Source organism: Miscanthus floridulus, chromosome 8, assembly GCF_019320115.1.
Source record: "Miscanthus floridulus cultivar M001 chromosome 8, ASM1932011v1, whole genome shotgun sequence".
Lineage (NCBI taxonomy): Eukaryota > Viridiplantae > Streptophyta > Magnoliopsida > Poales > Poaceae > Miscanthus > Miscanthus floridulus.
The window spans coordinates 162,121,397-162,148,474 of NC_089587.1; the positions used below are offsets into that span (position 1 = coordinate 162,121,397).

The 27,078-nt window shown below is 46.0% G+C and overlaps 1 protein-coding gene across 1 annotated transcript; it reads right to left on the reverse strand.

Annotated features, from left to right (window-relative positions):
- Positions 1 to 4,991: 4,991 nt before the first annotated feature.
- LOC136470097 (monooxygenase 1-like) lies at positions 4,992 to 6,891 on the reverse strand. Its single transcript, XM_066468055.1, has 5 exons — positions 6,772 to 6,891; positions 6,279 to 6,479; positions 5,945 to 6,173; positions 5,405 to 5,861; positions 4,992 to 5,022 (listed from the first exon to the last, which is right to left on the reverse strand). The coding sequence occupies exons 1-5, from the start codon at positions 6,889 to 6,891 to the stop codon at positions 4,992 to 4,994; spliced, it is 1,038 nt and encodes a 345-aa protein (XP_066324152.1).
- Between the last annotated feature and the right edge of the window lie 20,187 nt (positions 6,892 to 27,078).

Genomic DNA, 27,078 nt, shown 5'->3' on the forward strand with positions numbered 1-27,078 from the left:
CATGGTCGGAGCCATATCCACCGTGGTCGGAGTCGTATCCACCGTGGTCGGAGCCGTATCCACCATGGTCAGAGCCGTATCCACCGTGGTCAGAGCCGTATCCACCGTGGTCAGAGCCGTAGCCGATGCAGGTGAAGCAGTGGTCAACGCAAATTGAATCTGTGCCTCCTCCGTGGTCATGGCGATGAAGTCGTCGGAGCCGGTGGTCCAGGTGATCTGACCGACGGTGAACGTAAGGCCGTTCGGTGTAGCCATGGAGCCGGGGATGATGACCATCTTGTTTGCTTGGAGAGCAGTACGCACACCCCCTACCTGGCGCGCCACTGTCAACGAAATATGGTCGGCAGTCTACCTAGAGCTATGCCCAAGGTAGTAGATTGTCGGCAAACAGATGCGCAAGCCACAAACAAGACGGTGACGCAAGACAGACACGAGGTTTTATCCAGGTTCGGCCGCCAAGAAGGCATAATACCTACGTCCTGCGTCTGATTGTATTGCTGTATGTCAATGAGAGATGTTTTTTAGAGGGGTCCCCTGCCCGCCTTATATAGTCCGGGGGGCAGGGTTACAGATCTGGAAACTAATCCTAGCCAGTTACAATTGCCATAGGTGGCCGGATAAGGATTCCTATTCTAACCAACCAGGGTCTTGCTTGATCGCCAAATCTGTCTTGACTCCTTGCGCGGGACTCCGAATAGGTTAGCCGGGCCGCGCGTCGTCTTTTGGTGGACCGAGCCCTCTGATCCGGGCCAGCCCAAGCCTAGTCGTATGGGTATAGGGGTTAATACCCCCACACCAGCGGAGTCCAAGGTAGCCTGCTACCACCCAGGGCCAGGAGGCGGCCAGCACTCATCGACCTTGCCACAGCGTAAACAACAAACTGATCCTCCAATCCTGCTGCAGCCTGAAATGATCGATAATTAAGCTACCTTCGTCGTCGTCCACCATGTCGCGTTTCGACGACGACATGGAGTTCGACTCCAGCATTTTGGAGCTCGAGCTGATGATGGGGAGGGCCTTCCTGTCCCGTGCCGAGGCATGGATCGACTACTTCAGGAGAGTCGCGGCGTATGCCGAGGGCGTCCTTGACGGCTTCGAGCGCCACCGCCGCGAGTCCGAGGACAACCATCAGGCCCAGACATCGACGGCGCACGCGCGCAGGGCGCTGAGGTACTTGACCCTTCAAAATCCAGCCTTGGTCCGGTGCGCCGCAGCCAGGGACGTGCGGAGGGTGCTCACGCACGTCCAAACGGTGGTCCGGAGGCCGTGTTCCGACAGACGACCTCGCTGATGTACGACCCCCGGGTGGGTGATGGGCTGGGACAGCGACGTGGAGGTGGCGGTGGAGCTGCTGTTGGGCCAGCGCGACCAGCGGGACATGCAGGTGCTGGCCGTCACGGGCACTGCCGGTGTGGGCAAGACCACCCTCGGCAGGATGGTGTTCAACGATGCCAGAGTGCAGGAGAAAATGACGGCGCGAAGAAAAAATGGCGCAGGGAGAAGGATACGCGGAGCCAGAGGAGCGCGTCACTTTATGCGGATTGGGTCGGTTTTTTCTAAGTGCGTAAATTTTAGGAGGAATGATTAGGAGTTGTTGGAGAGGGGGGGTTTTCTCATCTTTTTTAAAACCAAGGATTAGGAATGGATTTAGGAAACTCTCGAAGATGCTCTAAAAGTTTTGTACACTTTGCTTGCCCTTGCAGGTGTTGATGTACAAGTTTGGCAAGATAAGACACTTATGAACAACTTCGCATTATTATATTCGAGCATTTTGCAGGTCGGACTGGGCTCGGGTCAGATTGAAAAAGGCATGACTGTTTGAGGCCAAAATAGTCCCACGGATGACCCACTGCTCAAGAAGGGCCTGATTTTTCAGGCCATGCTAAAATAATATATAGTGTACACTAGCTAAAATAAATATCTTGGTCCAGGCTCGGGCCAAGAAAAAACTTTCTAGGAAGTGGGATCTATGTCCAGGTCTTGTCCATTAAAGCTCGTGGCGGGCCAAAACTCATTGGGCTCGGGCCTGGCCAGGTTAGGCTCAATTTGTTCGGGTCCACGCATTAAGTGTTGTTTGGGTAGAAATTCCCCAAAACGAGATCTAGATCCAATTTTTTTTTTTTGCCAAATGCTTCTAGCTCCACCAACTCCGCCGTGGATTTGATCTACCAAAGGGTGGATCTGGCCGTAGAATCACCAAATTGGTAGAGCTACTCAAGGGGTGCTCCAACAAATTCAAGTTTCGTGAAGTTAGAAAAAATTACCCACCATACCACTGATTATACAAATAAAATGTTTCATTCAATTTTTTCTCCTCTTCCTCATCGCGCTCGTCTGCCCGCCTATCAACAGCCACCGCGTCGTTCCTCGCTGGCAGCCGCGTTGCCACTGTCCGGCTACGCGCCGCCCCTGGCTAGCCACGCGTGCGCCATCCACCATCCGGCAGCCGCACCATCCCCCGTCCGGCAGCCGCGCGCCCGCCGAGGCCGCATCTGCCCCTGCTCGGTCGTGCCCCTCCCCACCTCGGCAGTCATGGTTGGCCCCGGTCGCACCTCTCCCGCCTTAGCAGCCGTCGCCGGCACCGGTCACGCCCATCCCGTTGCCGCGCCCCGGAGCCGGCACCAGCCCCACGCGCCTCTTCTCCGCCCACGTGTGCGCGAGGGCCAGCGCCGTCACGAGCACATCCCATGGGTCGTGCGCGGGAGCCGCCCCCTCTCCGGCCGGCCTGCACTCGTTGCCAGCCATGCAAACGCCGCCCGCCCGGCCCCGCGCTCCTCGGCCTGCAAGCGGGATGTGCTGAGCCAAACTGTAGGAAGGGGAGGAAGAGGATGAAGAACTGACATGCGGTCCCTAAGTGGCAGTGAGAGATAGAGGGGAGACTGGAGCTGTACCAAACACTTTTTGGATCCCAGATCCACGGTGGAACTGCTCCACGGTGGATTCAGGTGAATCCCAGATCTAGATTCACTTTTTGCAACGGTGGAGCTTTACCCAACAGGCTCTTAATCTATACTCATTTACAGTTGCAGGGACTGTTTGGATCTAAGGATTTTGGAGGAAACGTGTTCAAGAGGAAATGAAAGCAGCCACTATGTTTGGAACAAAGGACCATTTCCTACTGTTCCAAAGGAAAAGCAACTATATACACGCAAAAATACAGAAATGAAAAAAATCAACTCCGGCCCAAGGGAAGGCATCTTGCTCACTCTCTTTGCTCTCTTCTCTCCTGGTCATGTCTTCCTCCATCCTGCCATGGCCAAGCCCTAGAAGAAATTAGTGCGAGAGATGAATCTGCGACAAGAAAGCTCATCTAGGGGACAAAAAATCAACTCAACTCCTTCACTACTGGAACAATGTTTTGGTGTTCCTCAATTTGGACGGGATGATTGAAGAAAAAGGTAATCGATATAATAGCAAATCAATTTTCCCTTTGGATGGAATTTTGTTCATTATCCAATTCATAGTTGGAAATTTTAATTTGAATATGAAATATGTTTTTTTTGCGACAATATGAAATATGGTTCTTTATTGTCCTTGTTACAATCTGCGACCTTATTTTCTTTTTCTATATGGATCATGTTGTCTTAGAGGAATAGCCATGGGGAGGTGAGTGCCATCAATAGCACCAAAATACATTTTTGCATATCTATATATTTTATAAAGCCAATTCTCACTATAAGTTCTATCTCAACATGCAAGGCATTTACATCAGCTTTCACTAATATTCATGTCATACCATTAACTTCCAACCTCTTAATGCAAACTATCATTGTCATCTCCACTTAATTTCATTCCACTTTCTTCGCAATCCTCACAGCAACGCGCGGGTATCTTCTAGTATCCATCTATGATTAATATCAACACCATGATAAAATTAATATTGCCATTGATACAAATAAAAAATACATGGAAGTATGGAACAAATTTAAGTTGTCTTAAGACACGATGTTGCTGTAGAGAATGTAGTTGTATATAGTAGCATGTGAGTTGTGTAAGAGCATTGTGCATTGCTCTGTAACGATGGCTAATTGTTCCTCCACTATGCAAAAATTGATCTTTGCAATGTTCGGTTGCTTGCATTCTTTGATATTGCATAAAGGAATATGCCTATGCTCTTCCAAAGATACCTTTGAATCAGCAGCAGTGGTGAAGTCAGGGATGGGCTGGAGGGGGCTCGGGCCTGAGCCCCCTTAACTTTGATGTTTTTTCATTGCACACCTTAATAATCTAGCTAATCTACCTCGTAATTGAAGAGTAAATGGGCCCCCTATTGACATTTGTCCCCATAAACCTAAGTTCTGGCATATGGAATTGCCATTTGCATAGGGCCTCATGTCTTGCTAGAGTTTCATGAATAAATGTGGCTCCATTTCGGATAGAATTGTGTATTGCTTTCTTTTCGGGTGATTGAGATGAGCTGCCTTCTTTCAATGTTGGGTGGACAAGGAAAATGAAGTTATCTTCATTTTTGTGATCATCGGCAATAGTTTGGGTCCATAGAAAGAAAAGCACCAGCTATCAGAAAATATGGTTGCTAGCACATGGATGGATGATGTGTATTTGTATTGTGCATGTAAGGTCCGAAGAATGAGCATGTATTTGTATTGTGCAGAACTACTTGCCTTGAGCATATGCAGCAACGGCTAGAAAGAGGCAAGCAAGCAACGGCAAGTGTAGTGTACAAGCTGATCTCGCAATCAATCAAGCAACGGCTAGAAAAAGAGGCAGGCACTACTTTGTCCATGGAAGGAAAACATGCCAAGATTTAAAGGTTTCCTGCAATCCAACCAACCCAAGGTAGCGGTGAACATGCAAAGTCAAAAATAAAAAGAAAAAAAACTAGATGCACAGTTCATCCCAACCGGATGAAGCAATGACAATTATTGTCGCATACTTTCCTGTTTGGCTCACAAATTCTTTCGATATATCCACGTGACAACTGATGGATGCCAATATGCCACGACCTAGAAGGAAATGCATATTCTCGAGTGCTAGAGGCGGCCGCAGTCATAGTTCGCATGCCTAAGGCCCTCCACAATGTGGAAGTAGAGCCAGCAAAAAAAAGGGGCCCACAACCAAAACCAGGAACGCTCCTCGAGTGTTACAATGTAGACAACAGCTAGCATCACCGATGGTGGGACCCGCATGATAGATAAAAAAATTACTCAGAAGCCAGTAGCCATGCAACTGGTACTCGGCTGGGCACTGCGTGAGCACAAAAGTACGAAATGAAATCGTTTTATATTCACTGGGCATCAGCTGGGAGCGACGCAAGTTCTTGCTCCGCTCTTTGTTTTTCTGGCACCACTACAAGTTGGAATCGATTGCTGCAATGGGAAGAGCGGATCCCAGTTTTTCTCTCTCCAAAATAAGCATCACTCAAGCCCCCTACGCTGTGGAGGGCCTAAGCGACCTGGTGCCCAGTAGTGCCAGAACAGCCACGCAGGCAAGCTGCGTCACCAGCGACTTGGCGCTCAGTAGCGTCCCCGTGACAAAGCTCTCCAGAGACAGCAATGCCACCCTCGGCCTCCTCTCTCGGACGCACTCCTGAATCGCAACACTGTAGCCGCCGCTGGCGGCTCGTGATAGCGACCGGGCGAGCACGACGGCGTCCTCGAGCGCCAATGAGCCGCCCTGGCCGATGGACGCGTGCATCGCATCCCCAGCGACCGTCACGACGCCCTTGTGGAAGGTGCCGAACGCGACCTGCCATGGAGGCCGGTACCTGATGCTGTTCACGACGTTCAGGGACTCCGGATCGGAGTTCCGCACCATCTCGATGATCTCAGAAGGGCAATCCAGAGCTCGTAGCTTCTCTAGCATGGAATCCTTCGTGGCCCTCACATCTTTAGTGATAATTCCTGGATGGCATCATTGTAGTAAGCGCTTAGATTCAGCTAGCAGTTTGTATTGTACTAGTTCCATAAATCATAAACATATATACCTGTTGGAGGAATAGGCCTGACTAGGTAGAAATAAACTAGATTCTGAGTTACCGGCACTATACCGACAAAGAACTCCTCTCTGCTTAATCGCAAAAACTCGGTCCCAAATGGACGCCCATGCGAATACCTAGTGAAACCATGAAGAGCCATGCCAGGCTTTGTTTTAGGCGCATACAGTCCTAGGTACTTGGCTGCCACCGAGTTTCCGCCATCACATCTAATCACAACCTGCACGTCGAGATCGATCAAAACACCGAGTTTCAGACAGAGAAATTAAATAAACAAAAAGAGAGGTATATTTGTAAATTGCACTCTTGAATTCGATAAGTACACCTTGGCCCTGATAGTGCAACCATCGACTGTAGTAAGAATGGCTCCATGGGTACGAGGATCTTGGTGGATCGCAACCACGTGGCAGCCGAAGGGGATTGCTCCGGCATGTATGTTCTTGGCCATTGTCATGATGAGATCCTTCCTTTTCAAGCATCGGAATTCCTTCCTAGCCAAATCAAGATGGGCCAACTTAATTAGAGCCTTTGTGTCATAGGAAGATAACTACGAGAACTTTGGCTATATACTTATGCTTTTTATTTTGAACACATTTTTATATGGAAATTACAAAAATATACCATAAGGGTAATAAGGTAATGGTTCATATCAACAACCCCCTTCAGACCCCTCAGGGGTGATGGCCTCACCAGTGTTTCGTGACGCTCCCCGTCGCCTGCTTGCCCCCGCCCCCATCACCATCGTCCTGCACTCGCGCCCCACCGCCATGGTTCTCACTGCTGAGTCTTTTCCCTCCCACGCCGACTCAATCGGTCACCTCGTTCAAAGACAAGTCGGTCACCTTGACATATGCAATGCCCATGTCGGCGCCAGAGCCGCGCACCACATCATACCGGAGCGCCACCGGCAAGGAATTGAACTCAGACGCCACCACCATGTGTCTCCATGCATCTCCAAGGGACTCGCGAGCCATGCATGGTAGCCAACCAGTGGAGGCGGATCCTGTCACCAGGCGCCGGCGTCCTGATGACCACGCTGCCTGTGGGGATGAACGAATGGAACCTAGGCTACTCAAGTTATTATTATCCTTGTATTATGAATTTACTAATTTATCCTTAGTTAAATAATAAGAAATATAGAAAATGATGGTACTAAACTACTAATCCCACCAATTTAGCATGCATTTGGTACCTCCCAGAACTTTTCTTTTGGTGCCTCTATTCTGGCCACTCAATCTCTCCTCATCATCAGTCCTTATTTTTCCACCCACAATAAAATTCCTCAAATAAATATACCATATCGTCCAGTCATCATAAAGAGAGCCAAAGATGATGAACAAATCAGAGGACTAGTACCACAACTGGTAGAGGGTGGACTATCTATCCTTTAGTATGCAGATGACACGATTCTTTTTATGGAACATGATCTGGAACAAGCTCGTAACATGAAACTTTTGCTTTGTGCATTTGAGCAAGTGTCAGGTCTCAAAATTAGCTTTCATAAAAGCGAGTTGTTTTGCTTTGGTAATGCCCAAGAGGGGATCGGGCCAATATAAGGAGATTTTTAGCTGCAAAGCTGGTGAATTCCCAGTCAACTATTTGGATATCCTAGTTCACTACAAGAAATTAAGGAATTCAAACTAGAGAAATGTGGAGGAGCGATTCGAGAATCGGCTAGGCAGCTTGAAAGGCAAGCATCTCTCTATTAGAGGCCCCTTGACACTAATAAATTCAGTGTCATCAGCCTTCCAATGTATATGTTGTCCTTTGAGATACCTCGGGGAGTTTTGAAAAAGCTAAACTATTTTCGCTCTAGATTTTATTGACAAGGCGATGAACAAAAGAAAAAATATCATCTTGCCAAGTGGAGTGTGCTATGTCAACCAAAAGATCAAGGAGGTCTTGGCATATATGATTTGGGTATCAAGGACACAACTTAGCAAATGGTTGTTTAAGCTACTTACGTCATATGGCACTGTTGGATTTAGGCCCATGTTTGGCCTAATCTGAAAAATTCCAAAGCATGCATAACCTATAGTTCCATATTGCTAATTCAAGGAGAGGTTGCCTTGCTTAAATATGGGAGTCTCCTCTCTATGCAAAATAGGTGAAAATAAGAGAGAAGGAGACTGTTGCTACACGCACGCGCAGCTCGCGCACATTTTTTTTTACGTGTACAGCAGGCTATTATTTGTGCAGTTTCTATTTTTTATGCTGAGCGTAATGGCGCTTCAATGTGATTGAAACTGCCGTTTTAAACAGTAATAAGGTGTGTCGGTTTTTGCTATTTGATTGCAGCATTTTCTGTAATTAAATTGGACAGTTTTTACTGCTTGATGAGGGGAATTGATGCACTATGAAGGCCTATAAAATTAGGAGACGTCCTGGTTGAAGGGCACGCATTCATACGCTCACCTTCCCACTCGTTGTGCTGAGCTTCTCACTGCTGCGCCTCGTCGACCTTTGAGTTCGGCGTGTACCGGACTTGAAGAGAGCGGGATCTTCGAAACCACTGCCGCGAGACTCCTGCACGGGGCGACAATCAGGTTTTTGGGCAGCGTCTACACGCGACCGCTTGGTGATCTGCAACATCTACTTCAACACGTTCGACTACGTTCTGCGCGGGATCATTAGGTAATTTCCTTGCGCAATCTTGTTCTAGTCAGTATGTTGCCTGCTTACTTGTGTTATATGCTTGCATCTTTTTTTATCTATGAGTTTTTCCTCCAAACAAAATCTGGAATGTATTTTAGGCACATATTTCCAACATTCCAAAAACCTGATTGTGCCTATTTCTATGATCTAGCAATGGCAAATAATGCATCTGATGCCATGAAACCTGAGAGGTTTGGAGGTGAGAACTTCCGCAGATGGCAGACAAGGGCCAAGTTTTGGCTCATGTCATTGGGGCTGTGGTGGGTGATATACCCTGTGTTTCCCATCACAGAGGAACAAACCATGCAGTTTGAGAATGCGAATAACACCGCATTGGGCTGCATCCTCACCATTTTGGCGGATCAACTCTATGATGTGTATATGAATTACTCATCGGCCACTATGCTGTGGGAGGATTTGGAGCAAAAATATGCAGAAGCTGAAGTCGGTCGCTGGCTGTATGTATGCAAAAAGTTCTTTGATTTCAGCATGGACAGTGCTAAATCATTTGTAACTCAAGCACACGACCTCCAGCTTCTGGTTGGCGAGATTGCACATTTGGGATGTGCTTTACCTCCAAAGTTTGTTGCAGCAGCGATTGTTGCTAAACTTCCTGCAGAGTGGCGTGATTTTGCTACAGCTCTGAAGCAGAAAAGAGAAGAGATTTCTATTGAAGATCTCATTGCAGCTCTTGATGTGGAAGAGAAGGCAAGGGCAAAAGATGTGCAGGTGAAGAACGTGCAGAACAGTGCCAATTTTGTTCAAAACAAGAAACAATTTAACAAGAAGAAGGGTCCCAAGGCGAATAAGGTTACTAGCTTTAAAAAGAAGAAAACAGAGAAGAAGGATCTGAAGAATCTCACCTGTTTTGTGTGCGGTAATCCTGGTCACTTTGCCAAGGATTGTCCTGACCGCAAGGACAGGACAACTGAACTGAGCAAAAAGTTCACTAATGTGACCATTGGCGAGGCCTCGACTTCAGGAGGGTACAGTAAATCTCCTGTTGTTTATTCTACATTTCAGTCTATCGACTGGTGGGTTGATACTGGTGCAAATGTTCACGTGTGTTCTGATGCTTCCTTGTTTTCTTCATATCAGGCAGCAGGGACTTCCAGCGTCCTAATGGGAAATGGAACGCGTGCTTCTATTCTTGGTGTTGGTACGGTAGATCTGAAGCTCACTTCAGGGAAAACCATCCAATTGAAGAATATCCAGCACACACCTGCGATAAACAAGAACCTGCTGAGTGGGTCTCTCCTGTGTAGGAGTGGTTATAAGCTAGTATTCGAGTCGAATAAAGTTGTAGTGTCTAAATTTGGGGCTTTTATAGGAAAAGGCTATGACAACGGAGGCTTGTTCCACCTAAGTACTATGGATTCTTGTTATAGTTTGAATATTACTACTGGTTTCAATAAAAATTCTGCTGATGTATGGCATTCGAGGTTCTGTCATGTTGGTTTTGATACAATTGCTAGAATGTCCAGATCTGAGTTAATTCCTAAATGTGATATAGTCAAGAATTCTAAGTGCCAAACTTGTGTGCAAGCAAAACAATCTCGAAAACCTTTTAAGGCATTAGAGTCTGAGAAGAATCTGGCACCACTAGATTTGATCCATTCCGATTTATGTGAGATGAATGGTGTTTTGACTAAAGGAGGAAAAATGTATTTTCTTACTTTTATTGATGATGCAACACGTTACTGTTATGTTTACTTGCTGAAGTCTAAGGATGAAGCGCTGAACTATTTTAGAATATATAAGGCAGAGGTTGAGAACCAGTTAGAAAAGAAGATTAAGAGACTTAGAGATGATTGGGGAGGAGAGTATATCTCTAAGGATTTTTCTAATTTCTGTTCTGAGCATGGGATTATCCATGAATTTACACCACCCTATTCACCACAATCAAATGGTGTAGCTGAGAGGAAAAACCAGTCACTTACAGATTTGGTGAACGCCTTATTAGAGAGTGCCGGTATGCCAAAGATGTGGTGGGGGAAGCAATCTTGACTGTAAATTTTGTGCTCAATAGAGTTATCACTAAGAGAAGTGACATAACTCCATACGAGGCATGGAGGGGCAGAAAACCCAATGTCAACTTTCTGCGAACGTGGGGATGTTTGGCGAAAGTCAACGTTCCAGAGCCAAAGAAAAGGAAACTTGGACCGAAAACAGTCGATTGCATTTTTATAGGATACGCTCAGAATAGTCCTGCCTATAGATTCTTGGTAGTTAAATCCGATACTCCAGAGATTATAGTAGATACAATAATGGAGTCTAAGGATGTTACTTTCTTTGAGGATATCTTTCCTACAAGACCGAGTAGCAGTACTTTAGAAAATCTGGATGCAGCCATTCCTAACTCTGAACAAGTTGAGAACATACCTCTGCGAGAGAATAATGAGGAGGATAACAATTTAGACATCACTCCGCACAGGAGTAAGAGACAAAAGGTTCAGAAATCTTTTGGAGATGACTTTATTGTATACCTTGTGGATGATGTGCCTACGACTCTGGCTGATGCTTATGCGTCTTCGGATGCTGACTATTGGAAAGAGGCAGTCCGTAGCGAGATGGACTCCATCATGACAAATGAGACTTGGGAAATCACTGAACGTCCTGTTGGGTGCAAACCTATTGGATGTAAGTGGATTTTCAAGAAAAAGATGAGACCAGATGGCACGATTGAAAAATATAAAGCGAGGCTTGTGGCCAAAGGCTTTGCCCAGAAAGAAGGTGAAGATTATTTTGACACCTATTCACCTGTGGCTAGGTTAACCACCATTAGGGTGCTCATTGCATTAGCTGCTTCCTATGGTCTACACATTCATCAAATGGATGTAAAGACAGCTTTTCTTAATGGAGAGTTGGAGGAAGAAATCTATATGGAGCAACCTAATGGTTTTGTGGCTAAGGGACATGAGGGTAAAGTTTGTAGATTGTTAAAATCATTATATGGCCTAAAACAAGCACCCAAACAATGGCATGAAAAATTTGATCAAACCTTAACCTCTGCTGGTTTTGTTGTAAACGAAGCAGATAAGTGTGTATACTATCGCCATGGTGGGGGTCAAACAGTGATCTTGTGCTTGTATGTGGATGATATACTCATATTTGGGACTAACACTGCCGTGATTGACGAGGTCAAATCATTCTTGTCTTCATGCTTCGACATGAAGGATCTGGGTGAAGCAAGTGTTATCCTGAATATTAAGTTGATAAAAAATGAGAATGGGATTATTCTAAATCAATCTCATTATGTGGAAAAAATACTGTGTCGCTTTGGCTTTAAGAATGCCAAAGTATCCCCTACACCCTACGATGCTAGTGTAAAGCTAAGGACAAATAAAGGTGAAGGGTTGGACCATTTGAGATATTCACAAATAATTGGGTCCCTCTTGTATCTCGCTGGTGCAACACGTCCCGATATATCTTTTGCTGTGAGCAAATTAAGTCGTTTTACTTCCAATCCAGGGAAGGATCATTGGGATGCACTAGAGAGAGTGCTACGTTACCTGAGAGGTACAATTGAATATGGAATTCACTATACTGGTTATCCATCTGTATTGGAAGGATATAGTGATTCCAACTGGATTTCTGATGCAGATGCAATTAAAGCCACGAGTGGCTATGTGTTTACACTAGCAGGTGCTGCAGTTACATGGAGGTCATGTAAATAGACCATTTTGACGCGGTTGACCATGGAAGCTGAGCTTGTAGCACTTGACACGGCTACTATTGAGGCCGAGTGGCTAAGAGAGCTACTCATGGACTTGCCACTGGTAGAGAAACCAGTTCCGGCAATCCTTATGTACTGTGACAACCAAACGGTATTGATCAAAGTTACGAGTACTAAGGATAATTCGAAGTCCTCGAGACATGTGAAGCAGAGGCTTAAATCTGTTAGAAAGCTGAAAAACTCCGGAGTAATTGCTGTGAATTATATTCGTAGTGAGAAAAATCTAGCAAATCCCTTTACAAAAGGGCTTGCACGGAGAGCGATTTCTGTTGCAAACATGGACATGGGGTTGAGACCCATTTAGTTGCAAAGTAATGGCAACTCATTTCCTTTGATAGGAGATCCCTGATTTGGAAAATGAGAAAAACAAGTTACTGTTGTAACAGGGAGTACAGACTGTTAAAAAAAATTAAAATTACCCATGTTCCATGAAATGTACTCTCTTCTGTATGGAAGGCTGGCTATTATGCCTTAATGTATTCTAGTGTCCACTGAGGGAAAATGTATCGTCCTACAGGATACCTAAAATGAATACACCTATGTGAGCTAAACTGTTAGGTCGCAGTTCATAAGAGTGGGGTACTCTTTGGAAAGCTCATGAGAAGATCGAGGAGCAAGACCTTTAAAAGCTTCGTTTGGACTTGGCGTTCTTGCAGCCTAGTACCGGTTGGATCTTCAAGAGAATTCTGACAGCAAAAAGCTATGAATTCAAGGCTTAGTCCATTCACAAGCTGCTGGAAGATGGACCTGGTTGATCTAGGTGTAAGTTCAACCGTACGGGACTTATACTGAAAATCTGGTATATATAAAGAATGTTCAGTACAACAGCTTTGGAATTGGTGGGGAATTGTTGGATTTAGGCCCATGTTTGGCCTAATCTGAAAAATTCCAAAGCATGCACAACCTATAGTCCCATATTGCTAATTCAAGGAGAGGTTGCCTTGCTTAAATATGAGAGTCTCCTCTCTATGCAAAATAGGTGAAAATGAGAGAGAAGGAGACTGTTGCTACATGCACGCGCATTTTTCACGTGAAAAATCGTGTGACTTGTGACTTGTGACGAGCACGATGCGTACGTGTACAGCAGGCTATTATTTGTGGAGTTTCTATTTTTTATGATGAGCGTAATGGCGCTTCAATGTGATTGAAACTGCCGTTTTAAACAGTAATAAGGTGTGTCAGTTTCTGCTATTTGATTGCAGCATTTTCTATCATTAAATTTGACATTTTTTTCTGCTTGATGAGGGGAATTGATGCACTATGAAGGCCTATAAAACCAAGAGACGTCCTGGTTGAAGGGCACACATTCACACGCTTACCTTCCCACTCGCTGTGCTGAGCTTCTCGCTGCTGCGCATTGTCGACCTTTGAGTTCGGCGTGCACCGGACTTGAAGAGAGCGGGATCTCCAAAACCACTGCCGCGAGACTCCTGCACGCGGCGGCAATCAGGTTTTTGGGCAGCGTCTACACGCGACCGCTTGGTGATCTGCAACATCTACTTTAACACGTTCGACTACGTTCTACGCGGGATCACTGAGTAATTTCCTTGCGCAATCATTTTCTAGTCAGTATGTTGCCTGTTTACTTATGTTATATGCTTGCATCATTTTTTATCTATGAGTTTTTCCTCCAAACAAAATCTAGAATGTATTTTAGGCATATATTTCCAACATACTTGGCAGCAGATACTCCGAAATGAATATTTAGGGTCCAAACAGTGGTGGAGCTACGAGGTATGCCGGGTATGCACCGGCATACCCTGCGATTCTGGCAAGTAAGACCGTATTTATATAAAAAAAGAAAAAACACTCATCTGCTGCATACTGCGTACATGAGAGCTGAGGTCGAGCGTGCCAGCGTTGAGCACGAGCGAGAGGCAGGCCGCGAGCGAGCTTCAGGCCCACGCGGGCATGCGGCCCATGTGGCCAGCGACGGAGACGTCAATAGCCCAATACGGATCGAGGCAGCGCCGCCGTATACTTCGAGTCTTCGACGCTAGACGGTTCATCTAATCATCGTCATCATGATTCACGTGTCTTGCGTGGCTGCGCGCCTGGATCACTCACGTCGTCGGCTGTTGCGCACGGCCCATCAATGTCCAGTCGTCTTCGTGACCTCGTCCCGTTCGCCGTTCGGCACTTCGGCCTTCGGCCTTCACCCTGCCCTACGACCGCACCAGCATTTGTGATCAGAATTGTTCAGCCGTTCAGGTGAGATTCAATCCTTGTTTTCGGCTTTTAAAAAAATTCCTATGTACTATAATTGCTAATTGCTTAGCGCTAAAATCATAAAATCATCCATCACGCAGCAATGTCGAGGATTTGTCCCAATATTAGAGTCGATAAAGATTGATCTTTTGTTCAGTACTCGTATCATGTGAGTGATCCATAATTACATGTGAGTGTTCAATCGTGCAAGCACAATTTATTTAATTATTTGGCACTGTGTTCTTTATAATATTTATGCAGTTATGGAGAGAAACGGGGACATTGCATCTCTTTTTCAGAAGCATGAAGCAAAGAAGAAGGCAGCGACAGCTGCTGTTATTTCTAATCGCTTAAACTTGAATTGCAGCTACATAATTATATTGATGACATGAGACAGGATGATAGCTTCAAAGGTCTAGACAATATTGTTGATCTCTCAGTTAAGCTTGTTGAAATAAAGAGGCATAAAGTGTATGATATGGTTTATGAGCTCCTCAAATTGGTATTGCCTCTACCTGTGGCAACAAGTATTGAAAGGGTATTTTCTGTAATGGTTATTGAGAAAACTAAGTTAAGAAAAAAGATGGGAGATAGTCTTTTTGATGATTGTTGTCTAGTCATCTTGATTGAGCGCAGTGGTGGATCCAGAAAAAATATATAGAGGGGGCTGGACTGAAGAGAGAAAGACCAACTTATAACTCAATTATGTCCCATACATAACTAATATATAGCAGTTTTAAACATTTTATAACATGATAACTTTGATAAACAATTGAAAGTGCATCATATTTCACAAGAAGTAAAAAAATACAATTGAAAACGACAAACGGGGAAAGGAGAAAGGCCCACAGCCCACTTGGCCTATTGATGTTACTACCTTACTGGGCCTATTTGGGTGGGGGAAACAAAGAGATGGAGAAACAGCCGATGCATCGTCTTCAACCTCCGTCGACCTCTCGGGTGTTTTAGGTCTCCAGCCCTTCCTTTCCTTCCTCCATTGTCAGCCCACTGTCCAAAAATTCTTTAGGGGGTTGAGGGGGCTTCACAGGCGTGGCCACGGTAGGGGGGCTTGAGCCCCCCAGCCCCAGTGGTAGATCCGCCACTGATTGAGCAGGGTATTTTATTTGAAGTTGATGAAGATGATATAATCAAGACATTTATGTCCCTTCAAAAGCGTCGAATAAAATAGTCACAAGAATAGCATTGAGTCTTCGGTTCTCTTTTATGCCTTATTTCAATTATCGATATGGCTTTTGAGCTATTTATACTATACTTATGGGATGATTTGAACTTAATCCATGAATTGAAGCCTTATTATGTTATTTAGTCCATATATACCGAATCATGTTGTCAATTTTATAATTATTGAAAGGATCAAGATGCCCAAGAGGGGGGTGAATTGGGCTAATTCTAAATTCTCTTGCAATAATCAAATCCTACGGATAGCCCAATTAACCCCTTGTGCCTAGAAAAGTGTTTCTATCAAACTAACGCACAAAAGACTTGCAACCTATGTTCCAAACTTACTCTAGCATGGCAATTCTAAGAATGTAAAGACAAGTAATGAATTGCTCAAAGTAAATACTTCAAAGTAAATGCTCAAAGTAAAGAGAGAGAGGAACGCAGCGATGTTTTGCTGAGGTATCGGAGAGTCGCCACTGCCCACTAGTCCTCGTTGGAGCACCCGCGCAAGGGTGTAGCTCCCCCTTGATCCATGCAAGGATCAAGTGCTCTCTACGGGTTGATTCTTCGACACTCCGTCGCGGCGAATCACCCAAAGCCGCTCACAACTTGAGTTGGGTCACCCACAAGCTCCGCCGGGTGATCACCAAGCTCCCAATCACCACCAAGCCGTCTAGGTGATGGCGATCACCAAGAGTAACGAGCATGAACTCTCACTTGACCACGCGAAGCCTAATGAGAAGATGGATGCACACTTTGCTACTCTTGATTCACTAATGAGGCTACTCTCTTGGATTCTCAAATCACAATCACCTCACTAGGACCTTGCTCTTCTTGGCACTCACAAACGTGTTTCTCAGCTGTTGGAATGAGCAAAAGTAACTCCACACATGAGGGGAGCTTCTATTTATAAGGCAGCCTAAAAAACGAACCGTTATGAGCTTCTGCGGGGTGACCGGACGCTCCGGTCAGTTCAACCCGCGAACCAGTGAAAATGAGTCGACTGGACGCTGGCAGGGTCCGGTCAGCACTGACCGGACACGTCCGGTCGCATGAAACCCTCACTGGATGCTTACTAGACTCGACCGGACGCAGAACCCTCAGGGTCCGGTCAGTGCTGACCGGACGCGTCCGGTCATAGATTCCCTTCTCTGGAACCTTACTAGAGTCGACCGGACGCTGCCTCTCAGCGTCCGGTCACTTGACCTCTCCAGCGTCCGGTCGCACCGAACACAGACAACTGATCAAATGAACTGACCGGACCCTGCGGCCAGCGTCCGGTCGCACCGGGGCCAGCATCCGGTCAGCATTTGACCCTCCATTCACTTCCAACTCTCGATCATATGTGAATGAAGTTTGCTCCAAAGGATCTTAGGCATTCATAGGAGATACCTAGAGCTAGTTTCAACAAGTGTGCACCACACCTAACTCACTAGACTCAACTAGGTCAAGCTACCCATTCATACCCCCCTTAATAGTACGGCCAAAGGAAAAACAAAGTCCTAAACTACTCTAAGTGTCACTCCAATTCCAATCGACACTTAGAACTAGTCATCCTTAACCTTGTCGTCTATCCTTTGAAAACCGAAACAATTTCCATCGTAGGAGCATGACCACCTCGATTGCCCAATCGATCACCATTACCATGACCTAACTTAATTACCTCTGCAAAACACATGTTAGTCATAGTAATCTTGTATTGACATTAATCACTGAAATCCAACTAGGGGCCTAGATGCTTTCAATCTCCCCCTTTTTGGTGATTGATGACAATACCACCTCGAGTATGTGAAAGAGTGAGGTTTTTGACGGGCTTGGTTCATATAAGCTTTTGTCAATAAGAACAAAGGAGTTAGGCAAGCTTATATGACCCAAGCCAACACAATGTACTCAAAGGATATGAATTAAGCATGAGTACAAATAACAATGCTCATTTGCTTCGAAGTATAAACGCGGAAGCAAGGGCAAATGAGCATAACACAAGTGATATGACATTTAAATAATGCAAAGTAGAAAGCACACATGTCATATATCACAATCACGTAGATAACACTATCACATATATATAATAGTATGCATGAAAGTAAACACACGAATGCATAAGTAATAGTGTATCACACAAATAAAACTCCAAATGTATATAATAAGCTAATACTATATAACTAGCTCCCCCTAAATCTCGCTCCCCCTGAGTCTACATACTCGAACCCTCTCCCCCTTTGGCGTCAAACACCAAAACCTAGGGGTCGGTCGGCGGGGCTGCAGCGGACGAGCCAGGCGCTGAAGTACATGGAGCAAGATGAAACTGAGCGCCATCATCATCTGACCCTGAGCTCTGTACTGACTGACCCTCTGAAGCAGGAAGTGTCACTGAAGCGGTTTGGGTCTGAGCTGGGGCAGGTGCTGCATGTGATGCTGCAAGGATGTCTGTCGTAGGATCTGACGAGGCGACAGACAAGGGGAGCCTCTGAGTAGTCATGATAGCTGGAGCTGCTGTAGAGGGATAGCTGGAGCTGCTGTAGAGGGACCAGCGGTATGCATATGAGGTGGTGTAGGCATGCCAGTCAACTCGCTAAAGGATGCTCCAAGACTCCTGGAGACTGACGTGTCAGGCACGAATAGCGAGGATGACTGCTCTGGTGTGAAGCCCATCTAAAAAGGCATGAACTGCGGGGCTACCACTGGTGAAGACAACCACTGGGACACCTAAACTGTAGGTGAAGCAAATGTAGCTGGAGGCTGTCCCTAACTCTGAAGCCCACTGGGTTGTACTGCTGGAGTCATCGAAGTGGTGGCAGGCAGAGCAAGCTAGGGCGAAGGCTGTGGCTGTGGGGCCCCAAGTGCTGTGACGACATGCTGCATAAATCCCATGAGCTGCTGCTGCATAAGTAACTGCTGGTGCTAAAGGAGTTGCTGCTGCCGCTAAAACTCGTCCTGACGAGCCTAAAACTGTGCAAAGTGGGCAGCTATCTCCTGAGCCTGTCGTGCCTGCTCCCGCTGCATCTGCTCAAGAATGGCAATCAATGCGGGGTCCATCTGCGGTGCAGGTGGTGCTGAGCTAGAACTGTCGGCCTTTGCATCATGTCTGCGTGGAGGCATCTGAGGTATCGGCTGATAGTCATCATCTGAGCTATCACTAGACTTGATCATCCCCTGTTGTGTCTCAAGCTGCTCCTCCTCTGTAGCGGCTATGCCTCTGATGATCTCGTCCTACTGAGCTACTGACTCTAGAACATCTGGACGATGACTGGGCTGAGCAGGTGCCTGTGGAGTGCTATGCCTGATCCTCTGTGCCATGTTATATGCTAGAAACTCTATGGTGGCAGCCTTGTACTCGGCAACTATCTCTAGGGTCCTGACTTGCACACACTTAAGCATCAGGAAAGTAATCCAATGTGCATATGGAAGCTGTCTGCGACCCTTGAAGCCCTCAGCAATAGTATCCTCCATCTCTGATAGAAGGTGGTCCCAAATATTGAACACGGTCTGCTGCATTAGGGCATTAAGGAGCCAGAGCTGTAAGCGAGTCAGACCCTCCCTGTATCCCAACCTAGGAAGCAGTGTCCTCCTGATAATGGCCTCTAGCACTCGCGCTGTAGGAGTCAGGTCACTGGTGTTCCTACTCGACCCCTCACCAAAGGGCTCCTTGAAACAATGTCGCACCAGATCTGTAGGGGGCACCATCCCTCCATGAGGACGCCTGGGAGGCTCCTACTGTCCATAGCATACCTCATGCAACTTGATAGGCTGATCCTGTAGCCTCAGTATCTCCCGGGCCCTGAAGCTCATCACCTAGTAATCTCTGCCATTGAATGCAAAGTGAATGAAGTTGTGATGCGGATCAACGTAGAGTGAAGCATAAAACTGTCGGACCCAAGATGGTACATATACTCCTATCCGGCCAATCAGATCTACGAGCCCCAGCAAATATGATAAGTAGGGGCGGATATGCTCTCCGGCAGCTGCCACAATAGACTCTAAACTGCAGACTCTCTGAGATCTAAACACTGCCCCACTGTTCAGATATGCGTTGTAGAAGTCCTCCTGGAGCGATGTGTAGAACCCCTCTGCTGCTCTCTCATCCCTCCTCGGAGGGAACCACACGTCGAACTCAACAAAACACAGCTGGCGAACCTGCCTGGCCGTAGCGGCCCTCAAGTCAAGGTGTACCACTGGAGGCGGACCCTATGGTCTGGGCGGAGGGCGTGAACCCCTACGCTGTGTAGCTGGCCTCGCCGGAACTGTAGCACTGGTACGACCAGAGCGGCATAGCTGGGGTGCCGGCTCGGTCTCCTCGGCCTGCTGGGCCTCCTGAGTCTCCTGAGCTAGCTGAGGCTCTGCTGGTGGGGGCTGCTGCTGTGCCTCCTGCTAGGACTCCCCCTGACACTGAGGCTCCTCAATAGCTAGAGGACGACCTGCCATCATGACAGTCCCAGGTGGACTACCATGAAGTCGCTCAATCTCCCTCAGTCTGCCCTGCGCATCTGGTGCCAGCTGATCTGCTATGACGACTCCACTGCGAGCGTCTCCTCTCTCGGCACGCTCTGCGGCCTCTACAACAGCTGCTGCTATCGCTGTCTCTGCATCGGGGTACTTGCACTTCTTGGATGTCACCTGCTTCGTTGCCTTGCCCTTCGGTCCTGCAGGCTGGCGAGGCGGGGGCCTCCGATCATCATCACCCGGACCACCACCAACGTTCTTGGTGTGAGCCATCTGATCTGACAAGAGGATGAACTACCGCTGATGAAGATCAACTATCAAACTGACACTCCCAAGGCTTGGCCTCGATCCTTACTCGCGAGCTTGGCTCCAAGTTGACTGCCAACTGCCACAAGAACCTCAGTGGCACCGACTCGCTGCACGATAGAATAGATGGATATACGAATAAATACAATATATCTAATAGATGCAAAAGACCTAGGAAGCAAGCAATGTAGGTGCGAAATTGAGACGATGGGCAAGCTACCTAACGATCAGCGATCTGGGAAAAGAAAAGACGTCATGCGGGGGAACCTTGGAACCGACTAGGGTAGATCGATCGAAAGCCTTGAATGCGATTGGAAATTAGTGCACTGCAATTGATCTAGGTCACTAGCAAATCAAATTTGGAACACAGGTCAGGCCTTACCAACGATGGAGGAGGTAGGGCTAGGGCACTGGAGACGGCCTTGAGTGGCACTCGGTGCCGGAGGAGCCGACAGCGGCGCTGACGTCGCGGGAGGTGCACGGGTCAGGCGAGCGCGCGAGGAGGCTCGCTGGCAGACGGAGCCGGGCGCATGGTCGCGGGAGACGGGAGGCACATGGCTATGGTAGACTGGCGGCGCGTGTAGCAGGATGGTGGGCAGGCTTGGGACGGAGCTACGGTGGCGCAGCGAGCTACGGTGGCGCGGGAGACTCAGGCACAGAAGCTGCGGCGGTGTGGTTAGGTCAAGGAAAAAAGACACGATGGCTGCGGTTATATGAGGATCCCAAACGCGACAGAGAAGGAAACGGAAGAGGTGTCCTAATGCCGCATGAGTTCCACTGATCGGACGCTCCGGTGGTAGCGACCGGACGCTACCACCCAGCGTCCGGTCGATTCCAGAGAGGTCCAATACCTCTGGAATCGGGACCGGATGCGTCCGGTGGTCCATGACCAGACGCAGGCAGGGTCCAGTCAATACAACCTGTTTTTCCTTCAATCGACCGGATGCTGGATCCCTTCCTGACCGGACGCACAAACTCAGCGTCCGGTCACTCCTTCTGCAGCAGTTCACCTCCTGTGAACTGACCGGACGCTGGACAGCAGCGTCCGGTGCACCTTTTCCAGCAAATCTTCAAAGTTCCTTTGCGCTGCCTGTTCCCAATCAAGTCCCAACTTGAATAAGATCCAAATAAACATCAATTGGGACTGATGTGAGTGACCTCTCTCAAACCCTCATATTTTTCAAGATATTTTGCCTTAGGCTATAATTCTTTTTAAGAAAATAGGCAACAAGAGAGCAAATGGAACAAAATGACAAAATAACATACATGCATATGCAATACTTGTAAGTAAATCTAGTTGCTTGTCAAGTTTGATCCAAGGTTAAGCTTCTTCACACGCTTTTCGGCGGTTATCTTAACCATGTTAGACAAGCCCTATATGCATCGTCAAAAATTAAACATGTTGTATATTACAATGAATGCTGGGGACAACACAAGCTCAATTTTTAGTGAAGTTGCTAAAATCAAGTACATTGAGCTCATTCCGCAATCTACAAAATGTAGCCTCATCTAGCGGTTTAGTGAAGATATCCGCTAATTGATCTTCGGTTCTTACACCTTCTAGTGATATATCATTTTTAGCAACATGATCTCTTAGAAAGTGATGGCGAATATCTATGTGCTTGGTGCGAGAGTGTTGAACCGGATTATTTGCAAGTTTTACCGCACTTTCATTGTCGCACAAAAGAGGTACATTTTCTAGAACTACACCATAGTCTAGCAAAGTTTGTTTCATGTATAATATTTGTGCACAACAAGCACCCGCGGCAATGTATTCCGCTTCGGCGGTGGACAAAGCCACACTATTTTGTTTCTTGGAGGACCAAGACACAAGTGATCTACCAAGCAAATGGCACCCTCCGGATGTGCTCTTTCTATCAACTTTGCATCCGTCCTAATCCAAATCGGAATAGCCAATTAATTCAAATAAAGCTCCTTTGGGATACCAAAGGCCAATGCTTGGTGTGTGCTTAAGATACCTAAGGATTCTTTTTACGACAATTAAATGTGTTTCCTTAGGACTAGCTTGAAATCTAGCACACATACACACACTAAATATGATGTCAGGCCTAGATGCGGTTAAATATAACAAGCTACCAATCATAGAACGGTAGAGAGTTTGATCAACCGGGTTACCTCCCTCATCTAGGTCGAGATGTCCATTTGTAGGCATTGGTGTCTTGATTGGCTTACATTCATCCATCTTGAATCTCTTGAGAAGATCTTTTGTGTATTTCTCTTGAGAGATGAAGATGCCTTCTTTCATTTGCTTGACTTGAAAACCAAGAAAGAATGTAAGCTCACCAATCATTGACATCTCGAACTCCTTCGACATCAATTCACCAAATTCTTTGCATGAGTCTTCATTTGATGATCCAAAGATGATATCATCAACATATACTTGACAAATGAAGATATGCCCATCAAGCTTCTTGGTGAATAGTGTGGTGTCGACCTTCCCAATGGTGAAGCCCTTCTCAATGAGGAAATCCCGAAGGCGCTCATACCAAGCTCTTGGAGCTTGCTTAAGCCCATATAGTGCCTTGGACAACCTATAAACATGATTAGGATATCTAGGGTCTTCAAACCCGGGAGGTTGATCAACATAGACTAGTTCATTAATAAAGCCATTTAAAACTGCACTTTTCACATCCATTTGATATAGTTTCATTTCATGATGTGATGCATATGCAAGTAGGATACAGATGGCTTCTAATCTTGCAACCGGTGCAAAGGTCTCCCCAAAATCCAAACCTTCATCTTGAGAGAACCCCTTTGCAACTAGTCTTGCCTTGTTCCTCACAACAACACCTTGATCATCTTGCTTATTGCGGAACACCCACTTTGTTCCAATGACTCTTGCACCTTTTGGTCGCTCTTCAAGAGTCCAAACTTCATTGCGAGTGAAGTTGTTCAACTCTTCATGCATGGCATTGATCCAATTCAGATCTTTAAGAGCTTCTTCTACCTTGGTAGGCTCATAGCAAGAGACAAAAGAGTGATGAGCAATAAATGAAGTAAGTTTTTGAGATCGAGTCATTACACCCTTTGATGGACTCCCTATGATGAGATCTTGTGGATGATCTTGTAGGAGAGGTGTATTTCTTCTATTAACCACTTGAGGAGGAGGTTGTGGAGCATCAACATCTTGTGCTTGTACCACCATTTGCTCATGGGAGATATGAGTATCTTCATTTTCTACTCTCCCATCTTTTTCACCATCTTGTGGCACACTTGATGAAGAAGGTTGGTTAATGACTTGTACATCATCTTCATCATCTTTTGGCTTGATGTCTCCCACCGGAATATTCTTCATAGCCTCCCTCAATGGTTCATCACCTACATCATCAAGATTCTCATGTGCCCCTTGGGAGCCGTTAGATTCATCAAATTCCACATCATATGTTTCTTCAACCAAGCCGGTGGCATGATTAAATACTCTATATGCTTTGGACTTCAATGAGTAACCAACAAGAAAACCTATATCACAATGTCTTTGGAACTTCCCTAGGTGTTGCCGCTTCTTGTAGATGTAGCATTTGCAACCAAACACCCTAAAGAATGAGACGTCCGGCTTCTTCCCATTGAGCAACTCATAAGGTGTCTTGCCGAGGAACTTTTGAAGGAATAGGCGGTTGGATGCATAACATGCGGTGTTGATTGCTTCTGCCCATAGAACTTCGGGGGTGTTGTACTCATCTAGCATTGTCCTTGCAAGAGTGATCAAAGTCCGGTTCTTCCTCTCAACTACACCATTTTGTTGAGGAGTATAAGTTGCAGAGACTTCATGTTTGATTCCAACTTCATCACAATAGGCTTCAATGTTTGTGTTGTCAAATTCTTTGCCATTGTCACTTCTAATCTTCTTGAGCTTCACTTCAAATTCATTTTGAGCTCTCTTGGCAAACTTCTTGAAGCAAGATGCAACTTCGGATTTGTCATGAAGGAAGAACACCCATGTATACCTTGAATAGTCATCTACAATCACAAGACAATAGAGATTTCCTCCCAAACTCTTGTATGTTGTTGGTCCAAATAAATCCATGTGTAGGAGTTCTAGCACTCTTGTGGTTGACATGAAAGCTTTGGTTGGATGAGTGTTTGCAACTTGCTTGCCGGCTTGACATGCACTACAAAGCTTGTCCTTCTCAAACTTCACATCCTTCAACCCTCTCACCAAATCATTCTTCATAAGCTTCTTGAGTGAGCTCATCCCAACATGAGCAAGTCTTCTATGCCATAGCCACCCAAGTGTTGTTTTGGTGAATAGGCAAGTCTTCAAATTTGCATCTTCGGAGGTGAAGTCAACTAGATATAGGTTGTTGTATCTAAATCCATTGAATATCACTTGATTGTCATCTACCTTGGATACAACAACCTCCTTCTTGGTGAACAAGCATTGGAAGCCAAGATCACACAATTGCCCAACGGATAGCAAGTTGAAGCTCAATGAAGCAACATAGAGCACATTGGAGATGGAGTGATCATTTGATATTGCCACTTTGCCCAATCCTTTAACCTTGCCCTTTGAGTTATCTCCAAATGTTATTTTCTCTTGTCCATCTACCTTTTCATCTAGTGAGGTGAACATATGAGGATCACCGGTCATATGTTGAGTGCAACCACTATCAATAACCCAATGACTTCCACCGGTCTTGTAGTTCACCTACACACATGAGATTCAAACTTTAGGAATCCAAACTTGTTGAGGGCCCTTCACCTTCTCAACAAGTGACTTAGCCACCCAAATCTTCTTAGGCCTACTCTTGTTGGAGGGTCCTAAGAACATGACTTTCATCTTTCCACTAGAATCTTTTCTAAGCATGTAGTGAGCATTGAAAGCAAAGGGTCAGCATGCTTGGGCAAGGGTTGTGGCGGTGGAGTTTGACACTCATGAGCAAAGTGGCCTTCTTGTCCACACTCAAAACATCTCTTTGGCTTTGGCTTTGGCTTTGATTGTTGTTGTTGAGCTTGTGCCTTCTTCTTCTCTACACTTGCCACATATCCAATGCCACTTCTATCCATCTTCATGATGGTGTTCATGAGTAGCTCACTTTGGAAATGCTTGCCTCTAGCAAACTTGCTCAATCCCACCTTTGTAACAGAACTGACCAAATCATAAGAACGTAAGTACAAAAACAATCACCGAAGTGATCAAATTCCTATACTTAAGCTCCCATAATCCCGGTAGTCCAGAAATCACGAAGGATTTCAACCAACTCTCGACATACAAACCAAGACTGTAGTGATTCAACACAACACATCATTCGTTACAATATTTCACAAGTAGCATTCGGATTACATCCATCAGAGTTCAAATAAAATATTACAAGCCAGGTTCAAATTTGCGGAAGCAACATAGTTTAGTACATAACTTCATAGTTTCAAATACATTGCCAGATCTGAGTCATGTCCCACAAAAGCATCATTAGGAACGAGAACTAGTAGAGACCGCACCCAATGGTCTAGTCTTCATCCCCAGCTGGGAGAAGGCAATACTTGCAGCAACCAAAGTAGAACTGGTCATCTGCAACAGGTGGGAGATAAACCCTGAGTACGAGAAGGTACTTAGCTAGACTTACCCGCCAAAACCAGAAATAAAAGACACCAAGGGTCATGCAAGGCTTATGAGGTGGGCTAGCTTGACACAGTTGCATAAAAGAGCTTATGATTATAGTAACCAATTTAAACTTAGCATCAAGCTTATCATCATTTACCTGTCCAATAGATTAGCACATGTACTAGAGCACTCACTTATTAGGAGCAAACAATATTAACCATAGCAGGTATAATAAGGCTGTCATCATCATATCATCATTTCCGAACCATTAGGTTATTTAGTGTATCTACTTTGGAGATAAGCCCGTCAAGTTCTCACTAACCGGGAGAGATGGCGACTTGAATCGAATTACAACTCAGCTGAGGAGGTATTCCTAACTCTCACCCTAGCATACTTTGCAAGGGTAGCCATGGGTCACCTTTGGGACAACTCAGGAAACAAATTCGCGGGTTTGATCAGCGCCAGCGCTCTCAGGGATTACCCTTCTGCCAGGACGATCAGGACTTTTAAATCACCTGCCCTTGGACTCATGCCTACGGCTCCCTTCCGAGGCGTACTTTATACTTATCGACTCTCGGCCTAAGTTGAGCTACTCGGCTTCGTGGTCGGTCTTCGGACACGGCCAACTAAGAGGGAGGCATGCATTCTACATGAACAGGAAAGGCTCCAAGATTCAGTCCTTAAGCGACACAGACGGAGTCACTGCAAACCGGCAAGCCTCCGTCCGGTCTTCATTTCAAATTAAGACTGGTTCTTTTCCACGATAGCAAATATAGCCAACCGTGCCATATGTATGTCCCTATATCTCGTAGGTGACAGGAAATCACCCGACTTCTACCGTGTTTAAGCAGGGCTAAGCACTACACGAGCCTGAGCTACATAGGATTCAGGGTATCAATATCTGGACAAGGATTGGATAACCAATGCAGCAAGTGTTTGCATCCAACACCTAAACTTAATGCAACAATATATATATGTAACAATAATACTTTAACTGCATTTTGGAAATTAGGAGGCTTAATATGCTCTGGGGCTTGC

Coding starts and splice junctions, on each gene's coding strand:
- LOC136470097 (XM_066468055.1), bottom strand. CDS start 6,891: ATGGTGGTGGCGTCTGAGTTCAATTCCTTGCCGGTGGCGCTCCGGTAT. Junction 6,174..6,278: donor GTTGCACTATCAGGGCCAAG/GTGTACTTATCG, acceptor CTCGACGTGCAG/GTTGTGATTAGATGTGATGG. Junction 5,862..5,944: donor CAGGCCTATTCCTCCAACAG/GTATATATGTTT, acceptor GATGCCATCCAG/GAATTATCACTAAAGATGTG.